This window comes from Chionomys nivalis, chromosome 8 (genome assembly GCF_950005125.1).
Source record: "Chionomys nivalis chromosome 8, mChiNiv1.1, whole genome shotgun sequence".
In the NCBI taxonomy this organism is placed as follows: Eukaryota; Metazoa; Chordata; class Mammalia; order Rodentia; family Cricetidae; genus Chionomys; species Chionomys nivalis.
The window spans coordinates 35,409,150-35,432,113 of NC_080093.1; the positions used below are offsets into that span (position 1 = coordinate 35,409,150).

The window sequence follows — 22,964 nt, forward strand, 5'->3', positions numbered from 1 at the left end:
AGCCCTAGAACTGAGGAGGCAAAGGTAGGAGGAGAGTAAAGTCCAGGATAGGTTGAGTTACATAGTGAGACACTCTTTAAAAAAAAAAAAAAAAAATGTGCCAAGGTGGAGAAAAATTGGCCTGATTTCCAAGCTGTTAAAGTTTGATATCTTTTTCTCAGTTTGCTTGGAAATGTATTTGAGAATCTCAAAAAAGGCCTGTTTTCTCCCGAAAATCCATATGCACATTTTCCTATGTAAGTTGGGAGCAGGATCCCCAGGTCCCTCCCTTCCTTCAAACTTATTCCCCAGGGTCTACCTTTAGACATCAGAATTTTCACCAGTATCTCAAAGCCATTGTTTAATGAAGACATAAGGGCAGAATAAACAAATAATACACACACTCCCCCGTCCCCAAACAATATCAAGCTGAACTGGGTTCAGTGTGTGTGACCGAAGCTCCAGAATCCATGTTTCTGTTCTCTAGAATCTGTCTGGTGCTATTTACCCTAAACAGTGTCGGTGTGATAATTCCAAGCTTGTGTAAGAAAGGGTTGGTTATATAGAAAACACTGTGTGTTTATAAACTTTTCTTCCTTCATTGTCCTTTACAAAGACACTTTGAGCGTAACAATAGGAGACACAATTTATCAGCCAGCTGACCGCGAGCCAGCTATTGTTGAGCACCGCCAGTCCTAACGATCACAGCTCTGCAAAGTACATGTTTGCTGCTCTTTGTTGCCTTAGAAGGCCACGAACGGAATATCAAGGAGTAAAGGAAATTCATTTTGAATTTAAATTTTTCCTTTCTGTGCATGGATTTTTTTTTTTTACAGGAAGATTTCTGGTTATTTAAGATGTAGTTCAGTAGCATTCATATGCAGATGTTTGATAAATACTGAATTAGCAATGATGCTTGTCAACTTGAGTGGCAGTAAAAAGGGGCATCTATAATGCCACTTGCTGGTTCCAACAACTCAGGAGGGAACTAGAGAGACGATCCCAAAGAAATTCTTATGAGGGGGTATTTTTCCAGGTAGGGTGGATATTCTTAGCTTTCCACGTGTCAGAAATATACATGAGGGCATCAGGCTCTGGTAATTCCCCTAGACTGTCTGAGGAAGAAGCTCATGAGCCCAGCACCCCACCTCCACTCTATGCCTACCACCAGGGTCACACTGATGCTGGCTACCCCAGGCTCAATCTTTATGGGAAAATTCTGAAAACTAGAATATAGCCAGGAAGTTGAAATTCTCAGACATTTGTATAGAGATACATTAACTCGCCACTTGAGATTCTTTTATTTTAAAGAATTTAGAGGAGCAGGTGTCTCCCTCAGGAGCCAGGTTCATTCACAATTTTCCCCTGTACTCAGAGTCTGCCTACCTAACTCAGATCAACTTAACCTCGCCCCCCTTTGTGGACTAGACTCCACTTTTTAAAAGAGTTTTATTTGATCTTATTTTACATCAGGTTTTTTTGAGATAAGCTTTTGCTATGTAACTAAGCCTAGATGGCCTGGGATCTCACGTCCTTAACTTCCCAAGTGTTGGATATTCTGAGTGAGCACAATTACACCCAGCTTCAAATGTCGCCTCAAAAACTCATCTTCTATGAGTCTTAAAAATTTGTTAACAGTTTTCAGTGGAGACCAAGTCATCCTCCATGCCCGCCCACCGTGAACGTTCTGTGTCAGTCTGTCTTGACCTGTGACTCCATAAGATGTCACCATGAAGACCTTTTCACTCTGCATGCCAAGTACTTCCCTTCCTTTCCCTTTGTCCCAACCTCATAAAATGTCATTTTTGCTCAACTATTTTTCCTTTTCTTTTCCTAGCCAGGGTCTCTATGTGTAGCCCTGATCATCCTGTAACCTGCTCTGTAGACCAGGCTGGCCTCACACTCAGAGATCTGTCTGCCTCTGCCACCTGAGTGATGGGATCGAAGGCGTGCACCACCACTGCTTGCCTTTGCTGGGCTCTTAAGCCAGTGCCTGCCATAAAGCAAGTGATCTTTCCATATGCTTCAGTTCGAAAAAAAGGCAGCTGATGATTGCTTTCTTTAGTTTTTATATAGCAATAGAGTCAACTTTGCAAACACTTAAAGGAAATTAAAAAACCTGAAGCACCCCTGGGGCCATCTCATGCAGACCTCAGTGGCAAATCCAAATGAATCACACTCTCTTTCTATTATCAGGGATCCTCCTCCGGGGAAGGGTGACCACGCCCCAAATGCCCTTGCTTACCATTTTCCCTATCATCATTACATATGGGCCCAGATACTTGTTCACGCCGAAGATGTCCAGCAAACGGATGTACCAATAAATGATGTTCACACAGTAGATGACCCTCCCGTCGCTCCTGAAGGGCTGGTCTTGAAGACGGAGGATCATTCCCACCGAGAAGAGAAGGATAGCGATGAGATCGGTGACGTTCCAGTATTCCTGCAGCCACACCCTCACCTTCTGCAGCAGCTTGCCAGGCTCTGACATCAGGATCTGGAAGGCAGCAGAGAGGGTTAGGCCTGCTTTCTTGTATCCTTTCAGCTCCGCTGGGAAGCAGTGGGTCTGTCAGCTGATGGAAGGGGCTATCGAGACCTGTGTCTCGTTGAATACCTGTATGCTAGGGATGCATAACTGAACTAAACGTAGGCAATCCAGATGTGCACAGATGTAAACAACAGGCCTGACTCTTGGGATGGTCCGGCAATGTTGAGCCACTGCAGGCTTTTGCTATAACATTACATAGATACCCGTATCACCTCAATAACCAGCCTTCAGGACTGAGTGACATGGACCGCTCCTACAGGACACCTCCATTCCTCTCTTGTGTCCCCAAATCATTGCCCGAAGTACAACCCCATTAATGACTCATCATCATCTCCATGATTGCCACTGAATCCTAAGTCCCATTACAGGCACATGGCTGCTGCGGTCTTCTCAGGACATACCTGCTGTCATTATGACCACCAGCCTACTGCCCAGTTTCTGAGCAACACACAGTAAGCTCTTTAAGGACCTAACCCTTGATGTGGTTGATGAATACACAACTGACGGTGTAAGCAAAGACTCATCAAGCTGGACCCTAAGCGGGGGTTCCTTTCATTACCAGTAAATTATACCTCATTTCTTTAAAAAATGAGACGAGGGACAAGCAAACCACGGTAAGTATATACTCAGACTTTCTGATGGCTTTCATTATAAACAGACCAGAAGCCAGGCTCCTCCCCGTGGCTCACTTCACATCCCACCGCATTCTCAGTCCTTCTGCCCCCATAGCCACACTGACTTGCTTGGAGGCTTAGCAAGTTCAGCCTGAGCTCAGGACACTTGCGCGTAATTCCTTCCCCTGGGGACTTTCTTCTCCAAGAGTCTGCATGTTTCACTCCTTCTTAATCTTAAGCTCTTTATTCAGCTGTCCTCTTCCTAGGAAGGCCTCTTTTGACCATTCCAGCTGCAGAAGCCTCCATTGCTCCAAAACACAGATACCTGATTCGGGCCACTGACTTCCTACTTCAGCAGGTGTGGGGGTTGGGCCAGGGGATTCGCTGTCCTTGCAGGCTCCCAGCGACCATGTTGGGACATCTACTGTCTTACCTACCCACCAGTATCCCCTGCAGCTGTTGCTGTCCTGTCAGCTCCTCAGCCTCTAGTTCCAGCTTAACTAGATACAAATTGCTCATGTGCATGGGGAAGAAGGGGCAAGGAGGATGGGCCAGGCCTCTGAGAAGTCCACCCACTTGTTCACGTGGAGAGAGGGGAGAGAGAGGATAGATGAGGGAGACAGTGAGGAAAGAGAGAAGGGAAAAAAGGGGGAAGGGAGGAAAGCCCCTCCTCTGCCCCATCACTGGTAAGCCAGCCTGTAGCACAGGCCTTGGTATCCAGGGACACAGTAGAGCATCACGGGGGAGTGGAAAGGGAAGAGCGGTTCAGATGACCCAACAAGTTTCGAACCCCCGCTCTCTTCTCTAGCCCTAGCATACCAAACAATTGCTCCTTCTTGTTTCCCAGACCCGTAAAGCGGGGATGGATGCGATTAAGGCTGTCACTGACCTCACAGACTTGGGGGAGAACTGGGTGAGATAATGTCTACTAAGGCTTGCTGTAAACAACTCCATACGATTAAGGGTTTGCTGCGGCTGGCTCGGGTGACTACGTGCAGAAGTATGTGGAGAACAGAATGGGACCGGCAGCACATGAAACCACAGCCTTCCTGGTGTTTGCCTGGGAGGCACGGAAGCATGCGAACTTTTCCATGCTTCCAGGATCTTGCGTCTGGGTTCCCGAGGGCCTGTGTGCCAACCACAAGGAGGCGGGAAGGCCGGTGCTTGTGGGAATTGTCACCCACTCAATAGCCGAGCCACTCCTTCCAGAGTTCAAGGCAGGGACATGGGGTGAGAGGCGACCTCACCAATTGCCGAGAAAAAGATCACGCACAAAAATGGCCACGACCCCACTTCTCACATCTTCCCCCAGCGGCAAGCACTTCTCAGCTGACCCAGCCCTGACCCAGTATCGGAAGCCCCACCCTGCCTGCCGTGACGTGCAGCTTCACAAGAAGTGGACGGCCGGGCCTGGAGGTTGCTGGCAGCCTGCCCGCTTGGCAGCCTTTCTAGAACAGTCCGAGGAGTACAGGCTGCTCCCCATCTTCTTCCAGCCTAGTCCCTGGACAGCCTCCAGTCTCCACACTCTAGTCTTTGCCTCCTCTGCTTGTGATGGGGAAGGAATATGTGGCTGGGTGTGAAGTCTCGGGAGTGCCAGCTGGCACTACACAGAGGCAGGGCCCCTGGCGGGAGCAGGCTTGATTCTCAGAGCGACACAAAGTCCCAGGCAAATTTATTACTGTTTTTCAGTTTCCAAGTCCACTGCACTGTTCAGGCGATGGGAGGCACCGCGAATGGTGGGGCACAGCGCGGAGAACAGGCTGGAGCAGCACAAGGCGTCTCGCTGCCTTAGTCCTTAGTCTCTAATCTGTTGGGACTTGTGTACCATTCCCAAGCTCTCAGGAGGGGGAAATACTAATTAGAATCAAAATAACTCCCACATAGCCCCAGAGAAAGGTGCTGGCGAGTTTTTTCTTTCTTTTTGTATGTGTGTGTGTTTAAATCTCAATGCAGTCACATTTAATGGATACGGCGTCTTTCTTCTTTGAATCTGTCTGGGTGATGAAGGTGGGTTTGTAGCCCCATTGCCTTCTTTGCCCACCCACTAAAATACAGAAACCAGGATTGTGCTGGGGCGCCCAGGGCTGTACAGGCTTGACATGATCCTTCCCTACTGAAAAGGCCCCTCCCACTCACTGCAGTTTCTGGGAACATGCAGAGGAGTCACCTCACCTTGCAAACCTGTCTTCCCTGCAGGTTCTCTCTGGTGAGGTAAGAGTTTGTGGGGAGCACTGAGCAGGATTGTTGCGCCCTCTTGTGGACTGTTTCTTGACCACATAGATTTTAGAAGCGCTTGGAATCTCGGGACCACTGGGGTTAGCTTTTCTTCCTCTTTTTTGTTTAATTATTTAAGTTTAAAAAACAGTTTTAAGTTCACAAAAAGCACTTTCCTTGGTGTCTCCTGGCCCCTGCAAAGGCACAGCCTCTTCCATTATTAACAGCCTCCATCACGCAAAGACTACAGGTCCTATCAGGGTTCACTGTTGGTAGGGTACATTCTATAACATTCTATAGGTTTGAACGTGTGCAGAATGATATGAGTCCATCACTAGTGTAGCATATAAAATACTTTTGTACTCTTAGAAGCTCTGGGCTTCACTTACCATCCTTCTAATGTCCAACCCTGGGCAACCGTCAACCTTCTTACCATTTCATGGCTCTCCCACTCCCATAGCTCCCCCACCCCCATAGCTCCCCCTCATCCCCATAGCTCCTCCATCCCCATTGCTCCCCTTCATCCCCATACTTCCCCATCCCCATAGCTCCCCCATCCCCATAGCTCCCCCATCCTCCATAACTCCCCCATCCCCATAGCTCCCCCATCCCCATAGCTCCTCCATCCCCATAGCTCCCCCTCATCCCCATACTTCCCCATCCCCATAGCTCCCCCATCCCCATAGCTCCCCCCATCCTCCATAGCTCCCCTTCATCCCCATACTTCCCCATCCCCATAGCTCCTCCATCCCCATAGCTCCCCCATCCCCATAGCTCCCCCCATCTCCATAGCACCCCCCATCTCCATAGCACCCCCCATCTCCTTAGGTTTCCCCAGGGTTTCATATAGCTGGAATCATATAGAATGTATCCTGTTCAGACATTTTTCTCTTTGTAACACATAGGTAAGTTTTCCCATTGCCTCATAGCTCATTTCTTTTTAGCAATGAATAAGATTTCCTGTCCCCAAGGTTAGCTTTGACTTCAAACAAATCATAAAGGAGGTGGCATTTCAGTGACTCCTCTTAGGCTAAATGGAAGGAGGTGACAAGAGACCAGAACTGAGTTCCATCCTCCACGGTGCTCCCTAGGGGTGGAAGGGCTGGCGGATGCCCAGTGTGGGGGTGGTAGACACCAAGAAGGAATCAACAATGCAGTGTGTCATTCCCCTCTCCCCCGTGCTGCTGAAGTTGTCTCTCTCTGTCCACCATGAGAGTTCTGGGTATTGAATGCAGGTCATTGAGCTTGACAGTAAGCTGCGGGAACACATTTGGAGAGCTTGATATTGGATTGGTGGACAGTGTCCAAGGAGACCCCAAGTAAGGAGTTGAAATGGGAGTTAAAAATAGCAAAATTTAAAAAGTCATTTTCATAGAGATGAGAAGAGGGAGGTGTAAATGATATTGAAGCCCTCTGGAGGATGTCTTGGGGCAAAAGGCACGTGAGCAGAAAATAGACTGAATTTCCCTAGGAAACCTCTCTAGGTTTGACAAAGAGGGAAAGCAGCAGCCTCCAGCAGCCTTACAGAACCCTGTCTGGGGTTTAATTTGGATCCCAAGCAGCCTTCTTGCGTCTCTATCCTCAGGTATGATGAACCACCATTTCCCTCCCGTTTTCTGTTAGGAAGCAGTTACCTCTCTCATCTTCTCAATTCCCAGTGTGAAGATGTAGGAGATGACGATCCATTCCTGAGTGGAAGGCCAGCGCTCCATCTTCACTAACACGATGTAATTGAAGAGCATCAGATAGCCGATGTATGCCAGCTGCAAGGAAATACAGCACAGGAGTCTAACTGCAGAGGCCTGGGGGCTGCGCCCTGGGCAAGACCACTGCGTGGCAGCACCGAGCAAGGTCAGTAAGCAGGACAGGGAGTCCATGAGGAACTGAAATACAGATTCTAAATAACAAAGAATGCTTATTTATTTTCTATGTGCATTCCTGTGGCGGTCTGAAGACAATTTTCAGAAGTTGTTTCTCGCCATCTACCAAGTTCTGGGACTCGAACTCAGGTCTTTGGATTTGATGGCAAGTGCCTTTACCTGCTGAGCCATCTCTGCCTCAAACATTTTTTTTTTCTTAAAGGCTGTAATAGTTAAAATAATTGCATATGCAATGTGTTTGTTTTTTGTTTTTTGTTTTTTTTTTTTTTTTTTTTTTTTTTTACCTTTATAGTGTCTCTGGGACCCTAGGATCTTGTTTATACCTTTGTGTCATGGTGTAAAAATTTGTGTGGCAATCATCAGTATGTGTGTGTGTGTGTGTGTGTGTGTGTTCCAGTGCTCTGGCTTAGAAAAGAACCTGGCCTACCAGGGCTCTTCTTGCTTAGGCGTAGACATGGCTTTCCATACTAAGGTGATGCAGTATACTTTTTCTTCCTCTGAAAGATTCCAGGTAGGATAATGCCCACCAGAAGGAAAGGAAGACACATAGACTACTTAGAAGTTGGTAAAACCACAGCGTAAGTAGCCTAGATTTAATCTTAAGGACCCACACCCCTGCTCTCCTGAGTGGATGTTTTTGACCTACAGTGGTTGGCTTCTTAGGGAGGGTTTTGACTTCTTTCCCACTGTAGACTGTCATCCTTCCCTACCCTGCTCGGAACATTGGAGTTTGTGTTCTGTTTCTTTGAAACAAAACAAGAGAAAAGAAATCAGTTTACAGGAAGGCGTGGGGTGTGTGGCCTGTTGTGGATTTAATTCTCCGGAGGCACCAGCATCTGGAGTTTGAGTCCTGATGTGACTGGCTGGAATGCTAGATGTGGGGAAACAGTCCTCAGGGCCCAGGCTTTTAATTTGCTACTGAAAGATGCAGTGATGTCAACATGGAAAGAAAAGAATTAGTGGTGCTCTTGCCTAAGAAAATTTGCCCCGAGGGGGATGGCAGATGGGCGAAACATCCTGCTGGCAATGCTTCAAGTTGAGCAAGGTACTGACTGGCCTCAGGGGCTGTGAGCAGGGACCCAGAGTGAGCTGACTCAAATCTGTATTCTTTGGGGGTGGTGTGGCAATGAACAGGGCAGCATGTGGGCAGGAGGATTGAGAATTTAAGATGCTGAAGCCATTGGGTGACTTTGGGGCTGCAAAGGCAAGATAGGTGGTAGAAACTGCAGCCTGGTGAGGAGATCAGTGATATGGGCCCAGAGAGATGTGTATCAATGGGCTTCTCCCTTCGTTTTTACAAACTAAACAGACTTTTTAAATGGGAATCAAATGTACCTCTGACATTCCCGTTACACTGATATACATGGCCAGTCACAACTGTGGCACAGAATTCCCTTTCTGATAAGTTGAGACCTGGGCATGGTAGGCAAACACTCTACCACGGCCAGCTACTTCCCAGCCAGCCCTTCCTATGACAGAAGTAAGGCACATGGCATCTGGAACAATCAGATTGTGGCAGTGAGCGAGCGCTGCAGCTGCCGAGGGTTAGCTGAACTCCCCCACCTGGGCAATTTGATCTTCTCTATCCCCATGAGTACTGTCACATCAACCCAGGCCTAGGTTCCCACAGCTCCCCGCTTCAGAACCACTAGTGAATCAGGGAACTTTCTCATGGGAGAGGCATCCTTTAAAAACTGGTTTTGAGTGTGACTTGGCTCACAGGTTATGATCAAGAAAACACTGGCATGGCTCTGCGGTCCTTGTATGCAGAGCTATGAAACACAGAGGAAGGGAGTCCGCTGGTGAGACTAACACACTATTTCCTTCTGCCTGGCATCGCTTCCATCTTCCTGGTCACTTCCTTCCTTTTATTGAATAAAATTCTGTTGCTTCAAGGTGGAGTGACTCTTAAGTGCCCTGCTTTTAGCATTTTACGAAGTTCAATGCAAAACGTTCCAAGGCATTGTCTCCTCTAGTCACATGTTGACCCAGTGACACATAAACTCATTTCTTCAGAAATTCCGTGTCTTAGAACTTAAGTAACTCTACTAACAGGGTCCACCCTCTGAACTCAGGTCTGGTGTGTCTGGAGAAGGAAGGGAGGCAGAGAAACTTGGAGTGGCACTTGGGTTTAAGTTTCAGCCCATGCATGTCATTTTGTGTAAGTCACTTAACCTAGGGCCTCTGGGGAAGAGCTTGTCACTGCTGGGGAAACCCACAGTGCACATCATGTCCTCTGACCTGTGGTCGCTTGTACCTTGAACCTGAATCTTCTACAGCTCATAACTGAGAAAGGTTCTCTGCATAGACAGGGCCTGTGAACCAATTGGATCTCTGCTTCCTTCTATCTTGGAACTGAAGGGGACCCACCTGCTTATCTGTTCCTTTGGAAAGCTGAGATGAGGTCAAAAGGTCATAGGGGAGTGAGGTGGGTGTTCCCTTTGGGTAGAATGTCAGAGAGGAGGAAAGGACACTTCTGGAAATCAGAGCAAAGTATTCTAACAGAACACAGGTTACAGCAAATGTGACCATCAATCTGATGACGAAGTTTGTTGTTAAGCATTCTTGGGGTCTCAACAGCTTGGCACTCATTTCCAGAAATCCGTTTACCTTGAGGCCTGGGTTTTGTCAACGTTTGAACACAAATTGCTGGAATTGTTTAAACCTAACTGGGGGATTTAGTGTGATGGATTTACCAAGGCTAACCAGGACAGTTGTAGAAGACCTAACCCCAAATGACAAAGATACAGCTCCCGTGGTGGTCTGAATGACAAGGGCACCCATAAGTTCATATGTCTGGATGCTTGGTCTCCAGTGAGTGGCTCTTTGAGGGTTCAAGAGACTCACAGTATTTTGAGCTCTCTCTCTCTCCTCCTACTTGCAGATCAAGATGGGAGCTCTCTCTCTCTCTCTCTCTCTCTCTCTCTCTCTCTCTCTCTCTCTCTCTCTCTCTCTCTCTCTGCTGTTCCTGCCACTATGCCCTCACTCCCTCATCGTGGACTCTAATCCTCTGAAACCATAAGCCTACTTACATGCTTGCTTCTCTAAGTTGCCTTGACCATGGTGAAAGCATGTTTTGAAAGTGATCCAGCACATGGACTTGACACATGCGTATAATCCTAGTCCTTGAGAGGTGGAAACAAGGGGATCAGGAGTTTAAGGACAACTTGGGTGAGACCGTGGCTTAAAAAAAATCAGAACCAAAAGTGTAGTGGGTGATTCCAATGACCTTGATACAGAGGTGCCAAGGATGACAGCCACTGGCCAGGGTACTGGTGATGAGAAAGCATTTGAGGCTGAAAATTGCCTTAGTTGGGTCAACAGGGAGCAAGAGAATCAAGAAGCTCAGATGATGGGCATGCTGAGCCCCACTGAAGAGGAAAGAGCAGAGACCTGGAAGGCTAATTGAGGTCAGTGTTCAACCAAGTGCTGGTTAATCTTTATGTAATTCCTTACACCAGTTTCTCTTATGCTTTAGACCAGGAATCTGCTAACGTTCACAAAAGGCCACATGGCGAATCTTCAGGGTTCTGTAGGCCAAGAGGATTTTGTTTTTAATGGTCATAATTAACTTTTTTTGTTAGTGCACATGTGTGGCCAGGTGTAGTAAACACTGAAATTTGAAGTTTGAAGTTCATCTTTCACAAACTGATCTTTTTTTTTTTTTTTTTTTTTTTTTTTTAAAAAAAAAACTTATTTCAACCTTTTTAAGAAAGGTTAAAAACAAACCAAACAAAAACAGGCTGGGGTTGTAGCTTAATGGTAGAGCACTCACTTAGCATCCCTGGGTGTGATGCATGGTGTCAGAGAATAAATGAAATCAAAATGCAAAATTGAGTTCCAGCGTGTAGACCATAAGAGTGGAGTTTCCTCTGCAGCTATAGCTTTCAAATACCCCCCCCCCCATGCACACACACTTTTTTGGTTGTGACAACTGAGGCAGGAGAATAGAAAAAGAAGGGCAGATGTGGGCATAAAAAGGAGGGACAGATGTTACATTGGTGAACTCACTGTCAGTCTCAGGGAGGTTAGGAAGCATCTGGATCCTTGCTTACACACAGTAGCTGTTCAATAAATGATACTTCTCTTGTGGCATGGACAGATGTATCTAGCATCGATTCCCTCTCAGAAATGTGACGAGTTTAGGAGCAACACCAGTTCCTCCACATTGTACTTATGGATCCAGACATTATTGTGTCTTATATCCGTCAACACACTAATCTTCACATATTATGTAGTTTTTTTTCTCTCTATCTTACAGATGGACAGAATGGGAAAGTAAGTTTTCTGGAATCACACAGCACAGAGGGACACAGGTAGACCTATATGTCACTTGCCTCTTTTCAGATCACATGCAGTCACAGCTACACAACTATGCTGCTTTCTACAGGGCAAGCTTGAAAGAAACGCTATAAAAAATGTAAACTGAATTTTTGGATGTATATTATTTTGAGGTGGGTATGATTTGGGGATGTCAATACATTTGGAATTTTATTTTACTAAAATGAATAGGCATGTGTGTCTTCATATTCTCTCATATTCTATTAAAAATCATTCTTTAAAGTAGCGGCTTTTAACTGGTGGTAGTTTTCACCCCACAAATGCCTGCAGACATTTTAGCTGTCATCCTTAAAGGACAGAGTGTGGTTCTGGCATCTGGTAGGCACAGACCAGGGATGCTGCTGCATGGCAAAGAAGGATCCTAGCTAAAATATTACCAGTGCTGAGGCTGTGAAGTCTTGCTCTAAAGCCAGTGTCGAATAATAACACCCTGGACTGCACAGGAAGCCACGTCCACGGTCATTTGAGCCCCTCTTGTCCTCAGATCTAGATTGCCCTGTTGTTGACTCAAATGACTGCCCTGCAGCTGGTGTGAGAAAGTCTAGAAACACAGAAGCTTTGTCCTTCAACTGGCGTAGCTCCAGCAGGCTGGACAGAACCACTTTAAGCTCCAGGGGCTCTCAACCTGTTGGTCATGACCCTTTGGGGGTGACCCCTTTCACAGGGATGACCTAAGACCACCATAAAACACAGATTCGTAACAGTAGCAAAAGTACAGTTATGAAGTAGCCATGAAAATAATTTTATGGTTGGGGGTCACCACAACATGAAGAACTGTATCAAAGAATCACAGCATTATAGCAGTTGAGAACCACTGGAAAGTGTCACTGAAAAGGAAAAGGGAACCGTAGCAATGTCCCTATCTATGATATTTGATGCCATTTCAGGGACAGCCCGTGACTTTGGAGGCAGGAAGTGCATGTAGGGTGTGATTCCTGGAGAATATTTACCAGGGCTGGAGGTTTTCGTGCTTTGAGATGCACACTGTTTAATTTTGCCTGAGTAAGAAAGTGTGACTGATGTCATCACCAAGTTGGCAGTTGTTACTTATAGATGCTGTCAGTCTCTGGAGGTGCTACATATGACCCCCCCCCCATGTTCCCCTGAAGCCCAGGTTGAGCATCTGTAATTGGTTACTCTGTCCTAGTTCTCGTTCGTGCGGCAACACAGGAATGTTCTGGAAGAGGACATTTGTTTGCATGTGAAACTAACTCATACACGTAGCACATCTGTTTCTATTACTTCTCACCCCTGTCAGTTCCTTTACCTTCTGTGGCGAGCAGAAAGGCAGTCTATAGAAGCTGCCCCCCCAAAGCTCGCAGATCTTGTGAAGCTGTAGGAAAAACAAGGTCACAGAGCTTCCATTCCTGCACGCGTGGTACTTACAGTGCTGCTCAGAGAAAGCCACACAGGTACCCGAGACAGGACCGCCCACCCCTGAGGCTAGCCTTTTAGAAAGGGGGAAGGAAAATGCTCACAGTGTAGAACCAGAACTTCACAATGGGTGCATTGTAGAACTCATAGATTTTTCGGCCCACGGGGATTAGCCGGTGCCTGCTTTGGACTTCTTCTTCATCCTTCTTTCTGGATGATTCCCCATTGTTTCGTCCCAACATTGCCTACAGTGGGAGAGAACAGAGACCATCATGGCTGGGTTCTGTAGGCCATGTTGCAAAGGAGGAGTGGATGTTCATGATGCCTGAGAGATCACAGAACCCAAGAAAACAAGCTCCACACCAGAGAGTAGAAAGGCTTGCCTTTCTTATGTGTGAGTTTGCACTATATTTGTATGAGCTGTGTAATTCTTTGAAGAATGGAAGGTTTGGGGCTTATTTCTTGAGCCTTCTTTTCTTCTACATCATGGACCCTCTGAATGAGTAGGCAGTAAGATATACATAGAGTTCTTCGAGGGATACTAAGCACTGTTTGGGAAGGCCAGGCTACAGGTATCTGTCCCAATTCTGTCACTTTCTTCCCATATGTATATAAGACATGCAAGACCTGGATTCAAATTCTGTCTACCCCGTGCTAGTGACTTCCCAGTCAAAAGCAGATTGATTGGGCATGTTATAAGCCATCTGAAGTGCTTGGAGTTTAGTTAGACTAGGAATATCTCAACCCATATCAAAGCACAGGCATTGGTCCCTCCATTTTAAACCTTGTACGATTAGAATCACTGCTGTTATCAATTTTGTGCTAACTCTGGGTACATTGACTTCCTCTTCAACCAGATGGATTAGGGGAAGGGTTTGAAGCAAGCTTGATCTGCAATGGCCCTCATCTCTAAGCTGCTGGAGAGCTCCAAACACATGCATCTCCTTGTTGTTCATCACAACAGTAGCCGTATGAACAATAATGATCAAATATTGCAAAAACAGCAGAATCTAAAGACAGGAAGACACACCCTGTCTGGGTAGCAAGCAACAGGATGTCCCAGAGATGACTAAAGAGCCTAACAGTGAAGGCTTGTAGGCTTTGCATGACACAGACGGGAGGGTGAGTTCTAAGGTGAACACTCAGGATCTGTGCACTCTTTGGGCAAGCTATTTTAACCTCTCTGAGACCTATTTTCTTTAGCTATAAGTTGGGCTATGGTCCTTGGTGGCCTATGCATTAACACCTGGCACCTAATTGAGTGGTCCATAAATACTAGGTAGTCTTCAAAGTGAGCTCTGACCTTCTTAGATACTCTCACCTAAAGGTCCCTCACCAGAAAGGTGTGCATGCTATGAGAATCTATAGCAGGACAAAGTATTGGCTTTAATTCTTCCACATTGTTATAAGACATAGGAGGTTAATCATACAATGCTGGGAAATTGAGTTTTTTCTTTTCTGCAATTATGTGGTGAATGGGTGACGTATGTACATATGTGTGCATGCAGAGGCCAGAGAATAGTAGGTGGCCCACTCTGTCACTCTCTAGTCCCTTGGTGCAGGGTCTCTCACTGAATCTGAAGCTAGTTGGTGGCCAGCAAGCCCCAGTGAACCTCCTGTCTCTGCCTACCCATCCTGGCACTTGGATTACAGGCACATGTGACCACAGTCAGCTTTTTATGTGGGACTGGGGACTTGAACTGCTAAGTCAACCCCCCTAGCCTGAAACTCAATAAGTATGAGTCTATGATAAGACATACATTATAGCTGCTCAGAATTGACAAGGATTTGGGATAAGACACAGTACTTGGCATTTAAGTTTCAAATTAAGAGATCTAATTATAGCAGTGTTTGCAATTTGTAGTGAAGTTGAGGACATAGATAACTTCCACATGACTTAGTTTTCAACCACCTGACACAATACATACAAATATAAGTTTCAAATATTTCAATGATTTCTTCATAGCCAGCTCATCGAACTGTATGACACTCACAAATGTTAGGATATATTCTCTGGCAAGCCCATTTTGCTCTGAGACTTGAGAGACGTCTTCTACAGTGACTTTCTGAAGGATCATAGTCCCCAAAGCCCTTAGTAGACAAGGGGCCTTTCTTCTTCTATACTCAGATCCAGTGAGCATCATGCAGCTTCTGACTGTCCTCCCAGGAGGCTGCCTGAGAGGGAGCCACACCATACTTGATCTGGGACACTTGGCATCTCTTGGAGGCTCTCTACTCTGGGGAACTAAATCTACCAAGCAGGACCATCAGAGAACAGAAAATAATTCTCTCTTGCCCTTGGCAACTGGCTGAGGTTGTTAAATGTGTAACAACAGCCAATGGAGTATGGATGCTTGGATTCTAATCTCACCTTTGCAACTAACCAGCTGGCTAAATGTGGGCAATTTAATCTCTGAGTCCTTGCTTTCTAATCTGGGAAGTAGAACAATGTGTACCTGATGGGCATGATGTGGTCCCATGGCGAAGGCAGAGAGAGTATGCAGTGCCATTTCAACAACATAAGCAAACATTTGTTAATGCCTAGTTGTTAGTCTAAGTAGCTTATGTTTATGTGTCTAAGTGGTTTATTCTTAAACCACACAATCACCCGCAAGGCAGACAAAACTCTACTTCCACTAATGATGGGATGAAATTGTGTTTAAGGTTACATAGCAAGTAGGTGAAGGGGCAGGATTGTTGGAAAATATTATTTGAAGGTATGTTACTTTTGTTTGTACTGCATTTGTTTAACTCTGTGAAGCTGTGGCTCTTTGCCTGTCTAAAACACCTGATTGGTCTAATAAAGAGCCCAATGGCCAATAGCAAGGCAGGAGCAAGGATAGGTGGGGATGGCAGGCAGAGAGTAAACAGAAGGAGAACCAAGGAAGAAAGAGGAACAAGAGAACAAGGAGAGGAAGACATCAGGGGCCAGCCACCCAGCTACACAGCAAGCCTCAGAGAAAGAAGAAATACAGAAATAGAGAAAGATAAAAGCCCATAGGCAAAAGGTAGTTGGGATAATTTAAGAAAAGCTGCCAAGAAACAAGTTAATCTAAAGCCAGGTATTCATAACTAAAAATCAGCCTCTGTGTATGATTTATTTGGGAGCTGGCCCTCCAAAAAAGCCAAAAGAATAAAACATCATACTGTACAAGATTCTGACTCTAAAGCACATACTCTTTACCTTTCTGTTGAGACAGCCAGGAAGAACCCAGAATCCACACTAACCATGATTTAAAAACCATTTTATTGAGGCATTCAGAGACAAAAATTATGACATGCTCTACAGGGAAGGCAGTGTGCTGCTATCGCAAGGCAGGGCAGGGCAGGTGCCTACCTAGGTTTTTACAAAGATCTTGGAACTGAAACAAAAATTGGCTTTTCATCCGGTGAGCGAAGGGTCATATCTATCAACAGATTCCCAGGAAGGAGTTTCTAGAAATAAGCACTGCCTATCGAGGAAGATTGTCTCGTGGTGGTGCCAGTGATGAGACTCATGCAAAGTCTTTGTATCACTTGAACCAACCCAATTTTCATCTTTTCCTCTTACAGTTTCCTCTGGGTCATTACTCCTAGATTCAGGGGCTAGGGTGCTGAGGGAGGCTGAGGTGCTTCAGACCTGACCCTGTGGAGTTGCTGTTTGATGCAGTTTTCCCAAGCTATGAAATCCTGTTTGTCCCTTTAATAGCACAGGCACAGGCTATTTTTAGCCTTTGGACACAAGCCAGTGGCAGTCATGTCACTTGGGTGGGGGCTGCGGGAAGTGCTTCCGTGCACAGCTGTCTTGTTCTCACTGCAGAACAAAGCATCCATGTTCTATAATTGTACCAGGAAGCGCTAATAAAAGCTTTCCACAAACCTCAAAATTCAATTAGTGATGGGTTTGTGACTTTGACTCTGAACACAGATACAGTCTTAGCTTCTGACCAGCAGAATGGCCCCAGCTCAGCAGAGCTGGCTGCTCACAGCTCATGGCTTCCCTCTCTCTCTTGCCAGTCACATCGTCATGTTTCTCAATGGATGCTTGCCTGGAAAATTGAGGTCACCTGGCTTTGAATTTCACTGATTTGTTTTGTAGCATCATTGGCAGAAGGACTTCACATACAGTTGGATCCTATAGCCCTGCTGTTTGTGCACAAAGAGGAAACTTTTATGGTACTGTAATCTCAACACTTATATGATTATACCTGGCAGGAAGCCGGGAAACCCCTATCTCAAGCATTATTGAACCTCAGCAATATCAGTGCGTGAGTGGCTTGGGAGAAAAACGCCATAGTGTTTTCTTACTGTTAGCTCCATGTCCTCTTCATCTTTCTCCTTTGTGGTCTTCTCTGGCTCCTCTGGCTCCTTCTCTTGGAGGTGAATTTCTTGGGCCTGAGTCATATAGGGCATGTCGTCTTTGTTCTTGAACTCCAAGCTGAGAATTGAAGGAGGAAGTAGAATTCCCAGAATTACCTAAAGTAATAATAATGATAATAATAATAATCACATTTAAAGGATTAAGATTAGGGTGGTTGCTTAGAATCTGAGAACCTGGGGTGTGGCATACGAGTGTGTCTGTCTGTCTGTGTGTGTGTGTGCACATGCATGCTTACGCACAGGTGTTGTACTGGCTGAACATAGATGTGGAAATCTGGAGATCTAAACATACAAGAAGGTGACTTTTTGGCCCATGTAGGAAACACTTATTTTACTCAAATATATCTTACCCGATTAATTCTAACTTTATGGGGGAAACTGAGGAGAAAGATCTTATTCAAAGCAAAGGTGAAAAAAATAGGAGATTTTCATTTGATCATTAGACAGAACTTGGCCTTGTAAAATCAATTCATATACATACTGGCATTTATTTGTAAATGGGTCAAGTAGAGTTGATATGCTAGCTGATGACCTCTATGAAGTAAAGCTTTCTGGATTGACCTTGAAGGCACATGTAGAAAATCATTTTATCTACTGTAGAACATTCTACTGGCAATAGCTAATGTCCAAACAGAACCATCCCTTCCCACAGATATCTTGGTATTCATGGAGAATAGTTAGTCTCCTTGCACAAGAGCCCCAGAAAGGCCAACACTGCATTACTCTCATGTGTAAACACTGTGTGTGAATCTCAGTGACAGGATGTTCATTACACAGGCCTTTCTCATGGTAGAGTGATCTCCTCCATTGTCAGAGAACAGTATCCTCTATTCTAAAATAGTTCCAGTGCATAAGGCTCCCGAAGATGAGCCTCAGTGAAGATACCACATGGAGGGGAGGGACTCAGACAGATCCTGAAGGAACAGTGGGTGTGATGCCTCCACAGGGACAGTCTTGTGGTCCTAATAGCTATGGGGACTTAAGACCAGTCAGGAGAAAAGGACCAGAACTGACTCTAAATTATAGGTGTTTTAGGAGGCTCAAACAACACACTGGCAATCTTTGCAGGGTACAACGCCCGGTCCTCGGAGCCGAGAACTAGCTTGGCTCCCCACCTAAGACCAGACTTGGCAGTTACTAGCAGCAGGTTCTTTATAGAACCATTTTTGTAACTTCGGGTCAAGAGCCCCTAACAAAGGCGGAGTGAGATGAACAGTCCCAGTCCAGTAAAACCACAGTCAAGGAGGGCAGGATGCAAAATTGTGGTGTTAAGAGATTAGGTGTATCATGAGTGGCATGGTCATGATGTCACACTACATACTAGCTAATTTGTTAAGAGAGTAGATGCTAGAAAATCCTACCACATGCAAAAAAGAATAATTTCAAGATGATGAATGTGCCAATTTGCTTGACTCTGGTAGTTATTTCACTGTGTATGCTAAAACATTGTATTGACATCTTCAATACATGTAATTAAAACCTGGCATCATAAAAATTAAACCAAACAAACACCCTTCCATTTTTCTCTCATTCACTTCTCTCTCTCTCTCTCTTTTAAAATATTCTTTCATTTTAACATTTTCCCTGAAAAATAACTAGCAGGATTAGAGGAAGCAAAAATTGGGCTGAAGTGTCGCTCAAAGGTGGAGAGCTCACCTGGCATGTGTGGGACCCCGTGATCTTCTCTAAAACTGCCAATGAATAAGGCAAAAGCTTCAACCCAACATTCTCTTCTCCAGAACAAGTCACATGCGTGGTCTGTTCAGTACCCAAGAGAACTACTACACGTAACACTATGTGTGCCTCTTGGTGTTCCTTAGTTCATTTCTATATCTATCACTATACATAAACCTTTTGAAAATGGGCTTAGGTTGTGTCGACTGGCCTGTGACTCACTTTCCTCATTTGAGAACAGGTCAGGGACTAGGGATGTAGCTCACTGCCATGTGTGAGGTTCTGGGTTTGATTTTGAACCCACCTCTTCTGAGTAATGTCTTGATATACAAGTCTATCTCAACTTTAGTTCAGCTAAAATATCTCAAGCCCATTCTATCAGAGGCCATGTCTCTATGATATGACATAATACAAAATAGCATGGGTGGGACCAGGAGGGTATTCAGCCTCACAGGGCACTGAAGGGTGATTAGGTGAGACTCCTGTGGTAGCATGATTGTGCAAGAGTATACAGTGTCCCCCACGGGACCTGTGTGTACTCTGCATCTTTGGATTTGAGACAAGATTCTGTTTTTGTAGGCCTTAAGATCTGGCCTCAAGACCCCCAATCTAAGAACTTTGAGGGTAGAGGCAGAATAAGCAATCAATGACTATAGCATATGTAGTCTGCCTTCTTAAATGTGACAGACCCCAAGTTCAAACCCTTAACTCTAAATGAAAATCACATCTCTAAGAAGATTTTAATGAATGGTGATGGGTTAGCACCACCTCCCAACGTAAGATAACCCTTAGACCCACCATAGATCTGGCTTGGAAAAAACTCCAACCAACCCTTGGATGCTATGGCAACAGATCTCTTTTGGGTATGCTGACCTTGAGGCCCGAGTTCTTGCGCATGCGGAGTCGGCCCATCCACATGTCAGTAAGTAACATCTGGCTGCACGTGTGTGCAATGAAGTCACGGTGCTTGGCAGCCACAGCCAGCTGCAGGCATGTGGCATTGCTCCAGTTCTTCAACTCATACGTTAGCAGTTTCATGGCCAGCTGCTCATCCTGCTTATAGGATTGGTCCAAGAGTTCCACAGCCAGCTGGCCAAAGTCCCTGGAAGACAAGGCACAGGAGGGTCTTTAGGCCAACTTGGAGACTTCCATGAACAAAGATGAGCCCCACTGTGCAATCATAAAAGGTAGCTTGCTGTGAGGAGTAGCTGTTTCATGTCAAATCTGCTGGCTCATAAAACCACCCAGTCAACATCCGTTAAGTGTTCGCTAGATACCATGTCTAGAACTGAAGGGCAAAGCTTGATTCCTGCACTCAAGATCCCCAATTCAGGGCATGTGAAGGTAGAGGCAGAATAATCAGTCAGTCGTTAGAGTGTAGTGTGTCTTCTTAAACATGACAGATCTGTTCTTGCCAACTATATATGATCTCAGCCAAGTTACTTAGATTCTCTGAGATGTTATCCTTAATTGGATGAAGTACATGGTGATATGACCTGTTGCTTGGGCAGTTTAGAGGATGAATGAAATCAGTGTAACCTCTCCGTACCTCTATGCAGTATTGTGCACAATAAGGGTAAATGACTCATGCCTACTCTCTGTGTGCTCTAGTGCTGAGACCCTGTTAACCCCGTAAGTTTTGTGGAGCCCACACTTCTGGCATTTGGAGTCTACCCTTCCTTCTCTCCCCACCCTCCTCTCGAGTGACTGGCTAACCTGGAGTTGTGGTTCAGCTCTTGGGAAATGTCATCAACCATGTCATTCTCAGAGGCCTCATGAGCCATGGCTTTGCAGAGCTTGCAGGCCACCAGGGCTTTGGCCATGGCCTCCTCTCCGTGCTGCCAGAAGAACAGGGCCATCTTCTGCCTCTTCATGAGGACAGCCCACACCATCAGCTCATGGAAGGGAAAGGGGAAGTGGTTGATCTCGGGGTCATCCAAGTCAATGTCCACCTCTTCTTCACGCTTCTTAGTTGTCTTTCTTCCTCTCCTCAAGGGAATGTCATCCTGCAATTTTAGAGAACAAAAGCAAGCTGAGTTGAAGAATGAATCATATTAATTCATTACATATTTTATGTATAGCTTCCATTGGCTCAGCTCTAGAATCATACTGAAACGAACCAGACCAATTCTTGTCCTAAAGAGACTTGCAAGCTCCTTCGGGCTAATATAAAAATAAGACTTAATAAATGCATACTCAACGACCAACATGTCCGTTTATGCTTTACTTTAAACAGAACATTTTCTAAGCTGGGGATGGTGGTGAATTCCTAAAATCCCAGCAACACCTTGGAGTCAGAAACAGGAGGATGGCAAGTTCGAGGTCAGGTTGGGCTACATAATTAGAGTCTCTCTTAAAAATTCCAAACATGTTTTCGTAGGTCATTTTCTTACTTCCTTTTTTTTGTTTGTTTACTATTGTTTGTTTCTTCTTCCATAGGTGTGGCTGTCTGTATCTCATGATGGACAGCATTACCATGTTTCTTTTTTCTCCTTATATTTTTTTCTGAAAAAGCAAGGATATTCTATACTTGTGTTTTCACATAACAACAATAAACAATGAACCAAAGATGGGAACAAAACTGCTCAAGTTTCTTCACCTTTATTATTTCATCTATGAAATTCTTTGGATCTGTTGGCATTGGTAAATATTTCTAACTGATTTTGCCTGCGGAGTTTATGCACTTGGTTTTCAAGTTAGTACTTACAATTGGATTTATTTATTTTTGTTTTGCCCCCACTGCTAACATAAATCCATTGTGGAATTTTAAGAGCTACTGTGAACTGCCACCATGGCACTTGGAAAATCGTATTTTAGAATCATGCACTAAGCCTTACTATTAAAATGAACTCATATATCTTTTAAATATGTGAGAAAGAGAATAATCGACACTAATAATTTGAGCAAACACTAACCTCCATTCCCAGCAGTTTCAAGGCTTTGGGCTGTTTAAAAAAATGTTGTGAACAAGTTAGATCTTTTTTTCATTGAGGTAAGAAACGAATTCTACTATATTGCAAATAAGTAATATAAGAACTCTACGGCACCATATAGCATTAATTCTATGTCACTGAGTAAACACAATAAAAGGAACATGTTTTTGAAAAGATTGAGGAGAGTTAGGGATGTTGTGATTGTGGTGAACCACAGCAAATTAGAAAACTGAAGAGATAAAATTGAAGGTTTAGAATGACTTTTGTGGGTTGAAGTTTCTTTCCCTTTCCTATGACTGTCCTACTTCACTGGCTCCTCCAGGATGTACAGCACTTGAATAAATATTATATTCTGAGTGTTTTCCTCCCCACCCATCTGCATCAGATGATGAAATTCTAATTGACAAGGTGGGTATTTGGGGGAGAGTGTTAGATCACGATGGAAGATGCCTTCTGGAAGAAAGTTATATCATTATCAGAAAGGCTGATGGGAGTTGGTTGGCTTTTCCCGTGTGAAGACACAGATAGAAGCTGCCACCTATGAAGTAGAAAACAGGTCTCTGCATATACTCAGCCTGTTCTTGACCTTGGAGCTGTGGGAGATACATCGATGCTGTTTATAAGCCCCTTAGCCTCTGGTATTTTGTTACAGTAGTTTGAGCAGAGAAGACAGATGAAAAATGAAACAATCAACAGATAAACCAGATATTTCTCAAACCTCTGGAAAACTTCTATTATGCAGAGAGTTGGGGTATAATTCGAAATGTTTGTTTAGATGTTTCCTTTGGCTGTCTTCCAGTGTTGCGCAGCAGAGCCAAGGGTGTGCAGGCGCTGTTGGTGGCAGGAGTTGCTCAGTGGCACGGAGGGCATCCCCACACAGGGAGTGGCTTCCTTGGCCTTGCTGGGTGTTTGTAAAATGGGCACAACTGAGGGCACGGAAAAGGCCACTTGGGAATTTGTATTTAAGAGTGGGAGAACAAAATAACACCCATGGGCCAGGGGTACCAATTCCATCTTGTAAGTGCATCAGAGCAGTGGGTGTCATTTT

The 22,964-nt window shown here is 45.0% G+C and overlaps 1 protein-coding gene across 16 annotated transcripts in view; it reads right to left on the reverse strand.

Annotated features, from left to right (window-relative positions):
• Trpm3 (transient receptor potential cation channel subfamily M member 3) overlaps positions 1-22,964 on the reverse strand; it is a 492,783-nt gene that overhangs the window by 60,751 nt on the left and 409,068 nt on the right. For 11 of the 16 annotated variants that reach the window (XM_057778230.1, XM_057778228.1, XM_057778235.1 and 8 more), the window contains 7 exons: positions 21,899-21,928; positions 20,700-20,989; positions 19,857-20,085; positions 17,238-17,405; positions 13,055-13,195; positions 6,990-7,118; positions 2,225-2,476 (listed from right to left, as the gene is read on the reverse strand). In XM_057778230.1, coding sequence (XP_057634213.1) covers positions 2,225-2,476; positions 6,990-7,118; positions 13,055-13,195; positions 17,238-17,405; positions 19,857-20,085; positions 20,700-20,989; positions 21,899-21,928 — 1,239 coding nt within the window. The remainder of the gene's footprint in view (positions 1-2,224; positions 2,477-6,989; positions 7,119-13,054; positions 13,196-17,237; positions 17,406-19,856; positions 20,086-20,699; positions 20,990-21,898; positions 21,929-22,964) is intronic. The other 5 variants (XM_057778232.1, XM_057778229.1, XM_057778226.1 and 2 more) reach the window with 1 other exon arrangement.